The sequence below is a fragment of the Mobula hypostoma genome, chromosome 4 (genome assembly GCF_963921235.1).
Source record: "Mobula hypostoma chromosome 4, sMobHyp1.1, whole genome shotgun sequence".
NCBI classification, from domain to species: Eukaryota; Metazoa; Chordata; class Chondrichthyes; order Myliobatiformes; family Myliobatidae; genus Mobula; species Mobula hypostoma.
The window spans coordinates 188,247,774-188,263,699 of NC_086100.1; the positions used below are offsets into that span (position 1 = coordinate 188,247,774).

The 15,926-nt window shown below is 41.2% G+C and overlaps 1 protein-coding gene across 6 annotated transcripts in view; it reads left to right on the forward strand.

Annotated features, from left to right (window-relative positions):
• slc4a11 (solute carrier family 4 member 11) overlaps positions 1 to 15,926 on the forward strand; it is a 302,038-nt gene that overhangs the window by 211,468 nt on the left and 74,644 nt on the right. For all 6 annotated transcript variants that reach the window (XM_063047132.1, XM_063047129.1, XM_063047131.1 and 3 more), the window contains one exon: positions 13,280 to 13,355. In XM_063047132.1, coding sequence (XP_062903202.1) covers positions 13,280 to 13,355 — 76 coding nt within the window. The remainder of the gene's footprint in view (positions 1 to 13,279; positions 13,356 to 15,926) is intronic.

Sequence of the window (15,926 nt, forward strand, 5' to 3'; positions counted from 1 at the left end):
AAAAAGATGCCAGTGTTGTAGTGTACAAATTTCAGTTTGTCCTGTTTTAAGACTGAAACTTCCATGTTGTCCTTGCACTTGTGATAATTTCTGTTCAGGCAAGTCTGTTGAGTTCTCAATTGCACTCTCTTCTGCACTGTGTATGCCACTGTTGAGCAACTCTGTTGGGTCCTTAGCTGCACTCTCCTCATCCCTGTCTGTGCTATGTGACAGTGTACCAGGTAAACGCTTTCGACTCTTTGTATCATTCACCATGGAGTTCTGTTGGTCTTCAGTTTGCGCATTACGTAGTCTGGAATGATGCACTCTCACATATGTACCCCATGTCTCACGAATACCACAAACAATGACAACACCAGGACCTTTCCATTCTGTACAGTCTGCTCTTTTGTAATAAACTTTGTCTCCTGTGCCATTTGTAGGAAGGACCTATGTTCGCTGTGCTCTTCAAATTCTCTCCTGAACCCTCTATTTCAGTGAAAGCCTTCCTTGATCCATGCAGTGCTGAAATATGTCTGCCAGCCCACTCCTCCTTGTAGTGCCTCTAGAGCAGGTGGCCTGTTAACCAGGACAGAGGGAAGGTTTGGATTCTGGCCGAACACCAACTGATACAGGCTATAGCCATGTATATTGTGCATGGCTTTCTTCGCCATTAGGGCCCATTCCAAGGCTGTGTTCCAATCACAGCCATTGCTTTTCCTTGCCTTCAACAGTATGTCAATAAGCACTTGATTGTGTTACTCCAGAAGTCCATTACTTCAAGGACTATATACCGCGTTTCCTTTGTTTCAATGTTATAGTTTTCGGTCCATCTCTGAAGTCATTATTATTAAATTCACCACCATTATCACTGAATACTTTACGAGGTGGGCCATGCACACTTAACCAGGAATGGATGAAATTTTTACTATTTCTGAAGGTCTCTTTGTATTTACAATACTATCAGCACTGAAGCATGTGAACTCATCAATGATGTGGAGATGCCACACTCCTTGCTCCAGTTCACGTAGGTCTACGGCTACTGTTTCATTGTACTCAGATGCTGGTGCTAGACCTACTTTGGGCTTGGGCTTTACAAACTTTCGGCATGTCTCACAGTTGTTTTATCTGCTTTAGAATAGAAAAATAGTCTGCATCTTTGTTTCCTAAACTGAACAGTTTCCGAAGTCTATCAACTGAAGCGTATCCAACTGCTTGTGAAGTTTGAGCAACGCTTTGCATTTCTCAACTATGGTCATGTTTTGTGTGACAGTTCATTCTTGTGTGGTAGAACTTCATTCTTGCATTGGTTCTCTTTTTGGTGTCTTTTGTCTAGAATGTTCACACAGTAACATGCAGAGCCAGTGAGCTCAAGGGACACTGGCCTATTTTTTTTTTACGGTAATTTTCACACTTTTGGTGGAATGTATAATCTTTCCACCTCCAAATTTGAAAGCTTTGTTAATTAGATGTCTCAGTGTTCACCATTTTCTGCACCTCATTCTAGTTCACTTACATAAATTTCCCCCCCTCACTGTATGCGTGCATGCTGTATCACTAACAGCAGACCTTGGAGATTCTACCATCCAAATCTCTGCCTCAGATGTCTCTGAATCAGTAAGTGATTCCTTCGCAAACAATGTGATATGGCCTTGCTACACCTTCAGATTTGTTATTTTCTTCAGTTAGCCTAACTTGTTCGATTCTGTACAGACAGTTTCTTGCCCAGTGGTAGGTACTGTGACGTACTGCACATTCCGATTTCTGACTGTACTTGTTTATTGAACTTGTGCCAGGTAATGAGGCCCTTGTCGGGTCCTTCTGGGAGCTACACTTGCAATACCCTTATTTCTGCGCAGTGAAGTATGTCGTTCCTTGACTCAAACTAATTCTGACTGTTGTCTTAGCAGTCATTCTTCCAAAACTCCTCTTCAGTGCTGATTTTATAGATGAAAATACAAGTTCTCTGCATGCAGTTAATGCTAGCTGTATGTCTCGACATGCAGTATCCAACAATTTAAAAGCTAATACAGCATCAGGAAGTTCCATTTTGTATTATGCATGCAAGTGTACTTTTGTTCAAAATCAATATCAGCAATATTTTTAAAATTTTAAAAATTTGCCATATTTTAAAATGTCAGTCTAAATCTGATCCTTTTCTTCCATTTTAGAAAAAAAAAACAGAGTCAAGTGTATTTATTAGCGTATTCATACTGACATCTTTGTTCAAGCTTTCCACTGAAATTCCCATTGCAGTCTCCCTTGCTCTTCCCGGAAGCAGCAATACAACCGGCAAGGCTCGCTTCGTCTTCTCCAGTTCCGTAACATGAATCCCAATTCCATTTTCATTTTCCCAACTTTCATAAGGTTTGCTCTCATCAGATGCCGGTAGGACCCTGTAATTGGAAATCGTCATCTGCTACCACTGTTAACACCCAAACAGCAAGGACACGTCTTTTTTTTTATTTAAACAACTTTACTTTCAACGTCTCCCTTCAATACCTCGGGGCCGCCACCTTTACATCCCGCAATTCCTGTCCACGTGTGCACGCGCACCTGCACAACAGGGAGAGTGCGCATGTGTACTGTATACATAGTCCAAGTGAACAGAACTCAGCACTAGCCACCTTCCCGTTTTAACCAATATACAGTACTGTGCAAAAGTCTTAAGCATCCCAGCTATATATGTGTGCCTAAAAATTTTGCACGGTACTGTAAAAGTGGTCAAGTGCATTGGCTACTCTAGTTTCACAGGTGATAGTTGTTCAGAGACTTCTTCAAGCTGGCTCGGTTGAAATCCCCCGTGGTTATAGGGAAGATATTAGGGTGGGAAGTCTTATGCCTGGATTATATTGCTGGGCTCCTCCCGTGCCAGCTGACGCTGTCCTGAGGTGGAATGTACATCACTACCAGGATGATGGCAGATAAAGTGGATGACACTTGACAGCTAGATGTTCCAGGTTGGGTGAGCAGGACTGAGACAGCTGTCATGTCTATGCACCATGATGAGTTAATCATGAAGCATAGCCCAGCCCCAACTACCTTTAAAAGACTCAACTGACATGTCTTTGTGGAGGATGGTGAAAACATTGAGTTGCATTGCTGGGTCCAAGGTGGCAGAGGTGAGTCATGTTTCCATGAAGCAAAGGACACAGCAGTCCCTGATGTCGCTCGGGTGCTGCAGTCTTGCTTTAAGGTCTTAAATTTTATTTTCCAGAGACTCTACATTCACCACCAGGATAGTCGGCAGTGGCGGTCTAAAGATTCTGTGTTTCAATTGAACTTGTAGACCGCACAGCATCCTCACTTGCGTTTTTTTAAAGAAGAAATGCACGTGTGACCCGAGTCTGCCATTTGGGAATTGTTGATTTTGAGGATTGTTGGGCTTTTTAAATGTCTTAAAAACAATGTTGCTTTACTGAAGTACCTGTAGCTGTGACTTTGGATTCCAGCTGTAGTGGTCCTGAATGAGAATATTTGATGATTCTCATCGGAGCTGCATGTAAAGAACCATCTTTTTTTTTGGTGGGTTTAATATGCAGCCATTGGTCCATGAAGAGAAAGGGGTTTACAACATTTTTTGTTAATGTCATGGACCCCTCCCATTAACCAAGTGGTCCATGGACCCCAGGTTGGTACCCCCTGTTGACATCTTTGGGGAAAAGATGAGAGAAGTAAAATTATAAAAAAAAAAGACCCCAAAAAATCTTGCTCTGCTTCGTGCTCTATCTACGTGTTTGCCTGTGCTGGGTCCCACATGTGTTTCTGAAGATGATTGCATCCCTATTAACATTAAAGAGGAGAAGAAAACAAACCCTGGCAAAGCATATAGACATTGTGAAAGTGCATCTTGAAGTAATTGTTTTTGAAAAGGTACGGTACAAATGCTCCTAGGAGAGCCAAGTGTATTACAAGGGAGATGTTTGTTCACTGGGACTCCTTTTTTAAAAATGTGTTATGCAAGTCAGACAAGAGGGAGACATGCAGAACATAAAATAAATTGGGTTCCCCAACGGCTTGGAAAACCCAAGGCCAAATGCTGCTTCTAATTGATAGCAGGTTCCACATACCTTTTGCTATGCCAGCTTTGCTGGTACAGGGTTGGGTATTTGGTACAGGACTTGGGCGTACAGTTCTTATGGATAGGCAGGGTAGAATAGTAGTTAGCACAATGCTTTACAATACAGGTGGGCTGAGTTCAATTTCCGCCACTGTGGAGTTTGTACGTTCTTCCTTGTAACCACATAGGTTTCCTCCCGCAGTCCAAACTGGTCAATGTAAATACTCTATGATTAGCCAAGGATTGAAATTGGGGAATTGTTGGGTGGTGTGGTTTGAAAGGCTGGAAGGGCTTATCCTTGTAGTATTTCAATAAATAAATAACATGCGTTGCTCTGGTTTTGGCTACATGACTTAAGAGTGCTACATCTCAAGCAGCAATGCAGCCAAGTGTGAGGTGTTGCTCTTTGGGAGGACCAACGGTCTTGGACAGTGAATGGCTGGGCACTAACGAGTGCGGTAGAACAAAGTGATCTGTCGATATTGATGCATAATTCCTTGAAAACGGCTTCACAGGTATGTGGGATCATGAAGATTTTGGTGCATTGGCCTTTATAAAACAGAATATTGAGTGCAGGAGTTGGGATGTTACGTTGAAGTTATCTCAGATGTTGGTGAGGCCAATTTGGAGTTGGTCACCTACCTACAGGAAAGATATAAATACATTGAAAGAGTACCTAGAAAATTTATGAGGATGTTGTCGTGACTTGACCTGAGTTGTAGGGAGCATTGTTGAATGAGAAGGGATTTGAAAGAGGTATACAAAACTATGAGGGTATTGATAGGGTAAATGGAAGTAGGCTTTTTCCACTGAGGTTGCAGGAGTCTAGAACTGTTGTAACCCTTGACAACCACCTACACGATTCACAACACCAACTTTAGTGCCATCTGTAAACTTGTTAACCCGCCCTTACACTTCCATATCCAAATCAATAAAAATTATAAAAATCACAAAGAGCTGCGTGACCCAGGATGTATCTGTGGAACACCACTGGTCACCAACTCCAGGTAGAATATGCCCCATCTACAACCACCCCCTGCCTTCCATGAACAAGCCAATTCTGTATCCACATTGCCAAGTTTCCTTGGATCACATGCCTCCACTTCCATACCAGGAAGTGCATTGAAGAAGTAAGGCTTCCGAGAGATTTTTGTGGCTCCTATTATTTGCACGTGGTCCTGAGCTATCACAGGAATAAAGGACTGTCCATGCTTTCCGCAACCTTTCAGACCCTGATTACATAAATAATTGGAATTGGTTTATAATTGTCTCTTACACTGAGGCACAGAGAAAAGTTTCACTGTACCTCGTGGATAATTTCACTCACTTCACCTCTGAACCGATTCCACAACCTATAGGCTCGCTTTCAAGGTCTTTACAACTCGTGTTCTCAATTTTATTTATTTATTGCACAATTAATCATCTTTTGCGCATGGGTTGTCAGCCTTTGTTTATGTATTGTTCATAAATTCTGTCATATTTCTTTATTTTCCTGTGAATGCTTGCAAGAAAATTATTTTCAGGGTAGTGTACGTTAACGGCACAACATTACACGAGGTTATGTTGCAACTTTATAAATCTGGTTAGGCCACATCTGGAGTGTTGTGTACGGTTCTGGTCGCCCCACTGTAGGAAGGATTGAGGCTTTGGAGGGGCTGCAGAGGTTACCAGGATGGTACCTAGTTTAGAGGCTATGTGCTATCGTGAGAGTCTGGACAAACTTGGGTTGTTTTCACTGGTGTGGCGGAGGCTGAGGGGAAATCTGTTGAGGTTTATAAGATTATGAATGACATAGATGGAGTAGACAGGAAGTATCTTTTTCCCAGGATAGAAATGCCTAATGCCTGAGGGCATACGTTGAAGGTGAGAGGGGATGTGAGGGGGACTTTTTTTTTACTCTAAGACTGGTGGATGCCTGGAATGTGCTGCCTGGTATGGTGGCAGAGGCAAATACTTTAGAGGCTTTTAAGAGATGTTTTTGATAGGCACATGAATACAAGAAAGATGGAGGGATATTGTGTAGGTAGGAGGGATTAGTTTTTGGATGATTTTGGTTTACTTTTTAGCTGGTTGGGCACAACGTTATGGGCCAAATGGCCTGTTCCTGAGCTGTACTGTTCTATGTTCTATACGTTGATTGTAAATTTGCATTGATTTTCCTGCATGCTGTTCATACAAGGCGAATTATTAAACAGAGCATTGAGCAAGAACAAGGTAAAACACTCTTATTGTAACAGCTGCAGAGAAAGTACCGTGCAGGTAGACAACAAGGTACATGGTCATAGTGAGGTGGATGGTGATGGTTACATATCTATGGTCGAGAAAGTCCCACTATCTAACGCAATGTTCAGGCAATGCTATGTTGATGCAGTCCTGTAACTAAAAGTGCTACATATGGTTATACTGCAGGCAACCTCAAGCCTCTCAGTTTATAATTCTGTCATGGAAATTTGTAACACTGAATACATTTGGTCATGTCAGTAAGCATCATTGCCAGAGAACAGCCATAAAAGCTGTGAGATTGTTATAAACTCCCGAATGGTTCAGTAACATTCTTCTTCAAAAAGGAGCCTGCAACAGATTCTTGTTCAGTGACGAGTCCCAGTTTGCATGATTAAACTGTGACACCTGTTGCATTCTAGGACAAATTATTCATTTTAGACTCTATCCCACAGCCCAAGGCTGCTTTCAAGTATTTATTTTGATCTTTTTGAAATTTCCTTCCATTATTGCAAAGTATCGTGTGTTTAAAACTTTTCTATGTTGTTCTAACACTTTAGCAGTTACTTTCCCATTGATTTCCAGATGCTCTTGGGGTTTCTGTTTGTGTACTACTGAGATTAAAACTCACTTCTGTTATATTCTCTTACTCTTGCCTACAGAGGGTTGTCTGTGTTTTCTTCCAAGTAATGTTTTTTTCTGAAATATGAGCATCTGTGACAAAGCTGGCGTTTACACTCTGAGGCCATTTTCTTAGTTACACCTGTACACCTGCTTGTTAATGGAAATATCTAATCAGCCAATCGTGGCAGCAACTCATTGCATAAAAGCATGCAGACATGGTCAAGAGGTTCAGTTGTTACTCAGAACAAACATCAGAATGGGGTAGAAATGTGGTCTAAGTGACATTGACCATGGGATGATTGTTGGTGCCAGACAGAAACTGCTGATCTCCTGGGATTTTCACGCACAACGATCTCTAGAGTTTACAGGAAATGGTGCGAGAAACAAAAAACAAATCCAATGAATGGCAGTTCTGTGGGTGAAGATACCTTGTTAATGAGAGGGGACAGAGAGGATGGCCAAACTGGTTTAGGCTGACAGGAAGGCAACAGTAACCCAAATGAACATGCGTTACAAAAGTGGTGCGCAGAAGAGCATCTCCGAATGTTCAACACATCAAACCTGGAAGTGGATGGGCTACAGCAGCAGAAGACCATGGACTTGCTTCTCATTTCTCCAGCAGATGGTGGCAGTGAGTTGCTTCCTTGAGTCCTACAATGCAACCGGGTTGGAACTTGCAAGGTTTTTAATCCGCTGAAATTTTATAATCTTCCTTTAAGATGAAGGAGCTGAAAGCAGAGTGAAATTGATCCTACAGAAATAAAAACAAAACTTCACCAAACAGAAAATGCTGGGATGCACCTTGACAGGTCAGGTGGCCACCTACTGAGCTAATGAGTGGACTTGGGCTCTGTTCAGCTCTCTGCGCACACTTACCTGGGCTGGATGTCATCCAGTCCTTTAGTGCATCCTGTTAAATGTAAGGCTGCCTTTCTTGCACTACACTTTCTCTGAAGCTTTGGGTTTAAATTTAGAGATAGTTGGTAACAGGTCCTTTCGACCCAACGTTCCTGCACTGTCCAATTATACACACGTGACCAATTAACCTACTAACCCGTACGTCTTTGAAATGTTTAGCTTGTAACTAGGCAAACCCATGCAGTTACAGCAAGAACATTTAAAAACTCCTTACACACAGTGACAGATTTGAACCTGGGTTACTGTCGCCATAATAACATTATGCTAGTCCCTACACTAGAGTGCCACTCCAAGCTATTGCACTTTATTCTGCATCTGCTATTGTTTTACCTTGTACTTACCTGTGTAATGAGTTGATCTGTTTCAAACAGTAAAGTGAAACAAGTGTTTGACTCCCTTTGTCTATGTAACCATAAACCAATCCCAATTGCCTGGAAGTTGAAACAGGAAATATTGGGGATGTTCAGGAGGTCAGACAGTACCTGTGGAAAACACACATAAAGTTCATGTTTTGGGTCAATGATCTTGCAGCAAAAGTGAAGAGAAAAATTGTGTTGCAAATTAGGGACAAAGGAGTACCGTGGAGAGAACAGAGGGAATATCTGTACTACAGTACTGCATAGAAGTCTCAGGCATGTACAGTTGAGCTACAGTGCCCAAGACTGCAATAATTTTGTATATTGCACTGCGCTGCTGCTGCTGCTGCAAAAAAAAACAAATTTCATGAAATGTGTGAGTGATTATAAACCTGATTCTGATATGGGTCTCCATTGTGCGCTGAGTGGGAAGGGGCAGGGAGAGGGGAATCATGTTTGAGGGGGAAAAGGGGAAAGAAAAGAGAGGAAGCTGGAAGCACCAAAGGGAAATTCTGTAATGATCAATAAACCAATTGTTTGGAACCAAATGACATTGCCTGGAGACTTGGGGAAAGGTGTCCCTGCACCTGTGCCACTCTACCCCCCACCCCCACCCCTGACACTTCTTTTCTGCCACCTGTCCCACATTCCTCCTGCAGCACTCCACATTCACTGTTCCAGCATCCTTTGCCCCCGCCAGATTTATAAACTCGCTCTCCGCTCCATGTTGACAAGTATGGTACTGTGTTAAAGACTTAGGCACCCTAGCTATAATATAAATACATATATGTGTTTGTAGATATACGTATGTGTATATATAATGTTTATATGTGTGTGTATAAGTGTGTGTGTATATATATACACACACACACACACACACACACACACACACACATATATACACACACACAGTGGCATGCAAAAGTTTGGGCACCCCTGGTCAAAATTTCTGTTACTGCGAATAGCTAAGCGAGTAAAAGATGAACTGATCTCCAAAAGGCATAAAGTTAAAGATGACACATTTCTTTAATATCTTAAGCAAGAAAACTTATTTATTTCCCTCTTTTACAGTTTCAAAATAACAAAAAAGGAAAAGGGCCCGAAGCAAAAGTTTGGGCACCCTGCATGGCAGCACTTAGTAACACCCCCTTTAACAAGTATCACAACTTGTAAACACTTTTTGTAGCCAGCTAAGAGTCTTTCTTCTTGTTTGGGGGATTTTCGTCCATTCTTCCTTGCAAAAGGCTTTTAGTTCTGTGAGATTCTTGGGCCGTCTTGCATGCAGTGCTCTTTTGAGGTCTATCCACAGATTTTGGATGATGTTTAGGTCAGGGGACTGTAAGGGCCATGGCAAAACCTTCAGTTTGCGCCTCTTGAGGTAGTCCATTGTGGATTTTGAGGTGTGTTTGGGATCATTATCCTGTTGTAGAAGCCATCCTGTTTTCATCTTCGGCTTTTTCACAGACGGTGTGATGTTTGTTTCCAGAATTTGCTGGTATTTAATTGAATTCATTCTTCCTTCTACCAGTAAATGTTCCCCGTGCCACTGGCTGCAACACAAGCCCAAAGCATGATCGATCCACCCCCGTGCTTAACAGTTGGAGAGGTGTTCTTTTCATGAAATTCTGCACCCTTTTTTCTCCAAACATAGCTTTGCTCATTGTGGCCAAGAAGTTCTATTTTAACTTCATCAGTCCACAGGACTTGTTTCCAAAATGCATCAGGCTTGTTTAGATTTTCCTTTGAACCTTTTGAATAGAAATTGAAAGCTGTGAAACAATTTTATTTAACTTCGTTATTGGGAGCTGCTTTGCCTATACGATTAGCTAAAGTTGCTAATTTAAACTTGTACCCTGTGATTAAGCATTCTTTACAAACTTGGCTTCAGTTCTGCAATTTTTTTAATCTTAAAAAATTTAAGCTTTGTAGTTTAATTTATCGAAACTACCTTCTTAAGCCTTCTTTGAGTGATCCAATTTTTTTACTTTGGAAAAATAAATGTATTAATTCTTTTTTGAATTTATTTAAAGAAGGTAGACTGATGTCCTTTGAACAATTAGTTGATAAATATTCTCTTTCATACTCACACTTTTTACAATATCTCCAACTTAGGCATTTCTTACAAAAATTTTCCTTACATATTGGATGCTGAACTGTTAGATACTATTATGAGTATGAACCCTTCAATGAAGGGTTCCATTGGAAGAATTTATAATTTACTATTACAATGGGATAAGTGTCCTTTACTTAAGATTAAACAAGATTGGGAAAAGGAACTCCATTTGACTTTTATGACAAGATTGAATGCGGATTCTGAAGCTGGTTAACTCTTCTTTGATTCACTGATTCAATTTAAGATTGTACATCGTTAGCATTTGACGAAGGAGAGATTGTCTAAAATATTCCCTAATGTTGGTAGTTATTGTGATAGATGTAAAACTGAGGCAGCTACACTGATGCACATGTTTTGGCCTTGCTCTATACTGGAACAGTTCTGGAACTCAGTTTTTTTGACAATTTCTAAAGCACTTAAAGTTAATTTACAACCTAACAATCTAACTGTGCTTTTTGGAATAATTCCTCAAAATATCCATGGTATTTCTGTGTTTGACCAACATGTTATTGCATTTGTTACATTGATAGCTAGGAGGGCCATTTTGTTGAAGTGGAAGGATACATCAGCTCCCACTTTGTCACAATGGTTCTCTCAAGTGATTCTATGTCTTAGTTTGGAGAAAATTAGAAGTCGAACCTTTGAGCCTATGTTTGATTTTGAGAAAAGATGGGGTTCATTTGCTTGTTATTATCATTTGAGTTATTTGATGGATTCTCCACAATCTAACTGTAAATTTTTTTTGGTACTTTTTTTTTGCTGGCGGTTTGATGTTTATCTTTAGAAGCTTTATGTATGATGCATGGCTCTGGGGTTGAACACCTGGTGGGATTTTTCTTTTTTTCCCCACTTTTCTTGCTTAGTAGGGGTTTTTTTCAACACAATATTTTTTCAATCTTTACATAATGTTTTTTTTCGAGACATCGTATATGTTTTTTTGCTTCGATGTACTCGTGTTTATTTTGGAAAAAATAATAAAAAGATTTGTAAAGAAAGAAATTTTTGGCTGCAATGAGCAAAGCTATGTTTGGAGAAAAAAGGGTGCAGAATTTCATGAAAAAAAACCCTCTCCAACTGTTAAGCACGAGGGTGGATTGATCATGCTTTGGGCTTGTGTTGCAGTCAGTAGCACGGGGAACATTTACTGGTAGAGGGAAGAATGAATTCAATTAAATACCAGCAAATTCTGGAAGCAAACATCACACAGTCTGTAAAAAAGCCGAAGATGAAAAGAGGATAGCTTCTACAACAGGATAATGATCCCAAACACACCTCAAAATCCACAATGGACTACCTCAAGAGGCGCAAGCAGAAGGTTTTGCCATGGCCCTCACAGTCCCCTGACCTAAACATCATCAAGAATCTATAGATAAACCTCAGAAGAGCAATGCATGCAAGATGGCCCAAGAATCTCACAGAATTAGAAGTCTTTTGCAAGGAAGAATGGATGAAAATCCCCCAAACAAGAGTTGAAAGACTCCTAGCTGGCTACAAAAAGCATTTACAAGCTGTGATACTTGCCAAAGGGGGTGTTACTAAGTGCTACCACGCAGGGTGCCCAGACATTTGCTTTGGGCCCGCTTCCTTTTTTGTTATTTTGAAACAGTAAAAGAGGGAAATAAAAAAGTTTTCTTGCTTAAAATATTAAAGAAATGTGCAATCTTTAATGTTATGCCTTTTGGAAATCAGTTCATCTTTTACTCGCTTAGCTATTCACAGCAACAGAAATTTTGACCGGGGTGCCCAAACTTTTGCATGCCACTGTGTGTATGTTTATATATTTGGAAACCTTTTGACAGTACTGTATACCCTGCCTCTCCAAAGTCTGCTACTAAGACATAGCTCTTTCTTTGTAAAGATTAAATATTAGATTATTTTTATTTGTCACATATACATTGAAGCATACGGTGAAATCTTATTTACATCCATGACCAACACAGTCCAAGGATTGTGATGGGGCAGCCCACAAGTGTCACCACACTTCCAATGCCAATGTACCATGCCCATAACTTACTGACTCTAACCATGTGTATTTGGAATGTGAGAAGGAACTAGAGCACTGGAGGAAACCCAGTGGTCACAGGGAAGATGGACAAACTCCTTGTAGTCAGCGGTGGGAATCAAACCCTGATTGGTGATCGCTGGCGCTATAAAGCAATTGCGCTAACCACTATGCTACCATGCTACCCCCAAAGATCTACAGATGCTGCCAGCTATACTGAGTACCTCCAGACTGATTTTTTTTTTTTCAGATTTCCAGCATCTTCAGTATTTTGCTTTTCAATTAGTGACTTAGCTGGGAGTAGCTGAAGTCAATTCTGTTCATTGGTCAGAGATAATGAAACGGAAAATGTGCAGGTTTTAAGAGAATATTTAAAGGGAAGCTCTATCAGATCACGTTTAATTGGAGGTGGTTTCCAAAAAACGGTAATGCATGTGAAGGCAAGTTTTAGGAGGACAAAGCTAATGTAGGGTGATGAGGAAGAATAGCCGTACATCATAGAAACAGGCCCTTCAGCCCAGTGAGTCTGGTCCAACTATCAAGCACCCAATCACACTTGACCTACTTTATTCTTCCCACGTTCCCAAATGGTCAAATGGAATTCAGTCTGAGATGAGAAGGACTTCAATGTGTGGATTCTGTAAGAGTTGGCTTCTTGACTGAGGACTTATTGGAAAGATTCAAAGTACACTTGTTAACAGATCACGGTATGTATGCAGTGTACAGCTCTGAGATTTGTCTTTCCCCAAAGACAGCCACAAAACAGAGAAAAATAACAGAACCATTCAATGAAAAACATGAACCCCTCCCCAATTGCAAAAAAAAACAAATTGTGCAAATGGTACAAAACAAGAATGAAAAATACACAATATAAAACAGAAAATTGAGAGGGTATAGGCCTATTTAGTTCATAATGTGAACTACAGTCTCCAATTTGCATTGATTAAACCTTGCTTGGGCATCATCCTCTGACTTGATAGTTACATACATTTCTCCTTCCTGAGCAGGCTTTTCGCCTAGGGAAGGGAATGATGGATGACCTAAGGCGCAGGCTGCCTTTCTATCTCTCCGATTACACCGATGGTGAGTACATGGTTCTTTCTTATCATTTGACTCGTGAACATTGTGATTGTGGCAGTGGCCACTTCCCTTCAGTAGCAATGTATTTCAAGGACTCCTGATTTATTTTTGGGGTAAACCTGGGTATTGATACTGTGACCAGCATTTGATGCCAACCCCTCTCCATGGCTTCTTGCTCCCAAACAACATGGATGAGGAGTGCATAGGAGTAAGGTTCTGTTGATCATCCAGTCTGCTCCATGAGCTATGCAACACCTAGGAAGAACATTATGCCTTGGCCCCAGAGGGACACTGCCTCATTCGGCTGTATTCATGTGTGGTTGAATGGAAAATTAAACTTGAATTTGATTTAATGATATCAGTGTTATCCAATTACTCCCACACCTTTTCTCATTATTACACATTTTGCTAATTTTTCTCTGAAGTCATCATTGAATCTGAGTTTTGGGATGGTACAGTACAGATTCTAACAACTCAATGTATTGTCCTTTGCCAGTTCTCTAGCTACCAACTTTTCTGGTGCGAAGAACAGTTTCTCCTTATTTCACAATAATAAACCCAAAGGGATTTTTACAGAGGCTGAAATCCAGAGCAACATGCACAAAATGCTCAGCAGGTCAGGCAGCATCTACAGAGAGGAATCAAGTGTCGACGTTTTGGGCCAAGACCCTTCATCACAAGCAAGCTGCCTGACTTGCTGAGGACCTGCAATGTTCTGTCTGTGCTCCTCCTTACTCATTTGGTATAATCTCATAAATTTAATAGCGGTGAGGCAGATCTTTAACCCACTGAACCTAAATCAGACATTGAATTGACTGTACCTCTACCCACTCTGTCTCCTGTAAAAATGCTGTTTTCAGGTTGCGGCTTTCCCTTCCAGAGCATCAGAGATGAATGGGTTTTCCTTCCTCCACTGTTGATGCTGCCCTCACCTACGTTGCCATTTCCCGAATATCCATGCTCACCCCATCTTCCCACTGCCTTAACAGTGATAGTGTTCCTCTTGTCCTTGCTACCGCCCCATAAGCCTCCTCATACAATTCGTAATCCTCTGCCATCTACAAAGGGATCCTACTGCCAAATATATCTTCACCTTCCTGTACTCAGTCACTGCTTTCCACAGGGGTCCACTTGTCCATTTGTCCCTCCCTACTAATCTCCCTCCTGGCACTTTGGAAGGCCCCAAACAGTCCTTCCAGGTGAGGCAGTACTGCACCTGTGAATCTGCTTGGGTCATCAATTGTGTCCAGAGTTTCTGACGTAGCCTCCTCTACATTGGGGAGACCCGTCGTAAACTGAGGGACCTGGTAGAGCACCTCTGCTCCATCTGCCAAAAGCAGAGCATTTTAACTCTGATTCCCATGCTTGTTCCAACATCTCGGTCCATGGCCTCCTCTTCAGACAAGATGAGGCCACACTCAGGGTGGAAGAGCAATGCCATGTATTCCTTCTGGGTGGCCTCCAACCTGATGGCATGAATATTGATTTCTCCTTCCAGTAACGATTTCCCCCTCCCCCCTGTTCTTCTATTCCCCACTCTGGCCTCTTACCTCTTCTCACCTGCCTATCACATGCCCTGGTCTCTTTCTCCTTCCCTTTCCCCAATGGTTCACTCTCCTCTCCAATCAGATTTCTTCATCTCCTGCCCTTGACCTTTCCCACTCTTCTGCTTTCACCTATTACCTTCTAGCTAGCCTCCTTCCCCTTCCACCAACTTATTATTCTGCAGTCTTCCCCCTTCCTTTCCAGTCCTGAAGAAGGGTCTTGGCCAAAACTTCAATTGTTCATTCATTTCGATGGATGCTGCCTGACCTGCTGAATTCCTCCAGCATTTTATGTGTGCTGCTTTGGATTTCAAGCATCTGCAGAATTTCTTGTGTTTAGACATTAAAGTCATTAATTGTGTCTTTAAGCAGTGTTTTTTTTTGTATGGGGACTATTCTAGTTGTGACTTTCAGGATTGTGTAATTTGATTTAAGAAAACCTATCTTCCCATTAGTTTACTTTTTACAATTGTTAATTGGGATTTGGTGCTAATTTTTGTTCTGTGGCAAATGCAACTGAGGGAACGTATGGAGTTTCTCTGTCATTAATACCACACCCATTAAAATAGCACTACAGTATTTTGTGTCTATTTTTAGTGTTGTTCTGTAAAACTGCCTTTGCTGCTCCCTACCCCTGGGTCAGTGGTTTTATTGTCCATGGAGTTTGCTAATGTTCAGCCTTGGAAGCAATTTGGTCCATCTAGAACCAAATACAAAACTGAATTCCCTTTTCCCTTCTCATTTTGCTTTTTCTTTCCCTGTACTTTTCATCTCTTCCCCCATCAGTCTCCTTTATCATATCTTCACACTCTTCAGTCCTGAAGAAGGTTCTCAGTCTGAAGTGTCAACGGAAGCATTTTGTGTGTGTTGCTTCTGTTTGTAATGTTGTTTCTTGCCATAATAAGAACCACATGTTGGGTATGAGCTCTGAATCAAAGTCAAAGTAAATTTATTATGAAAGTGTGTATACTGTATGTCATCTTGAGATTCATTTTCTTGCAAGTATTTACAGGAAAATGAAGAAGTATAA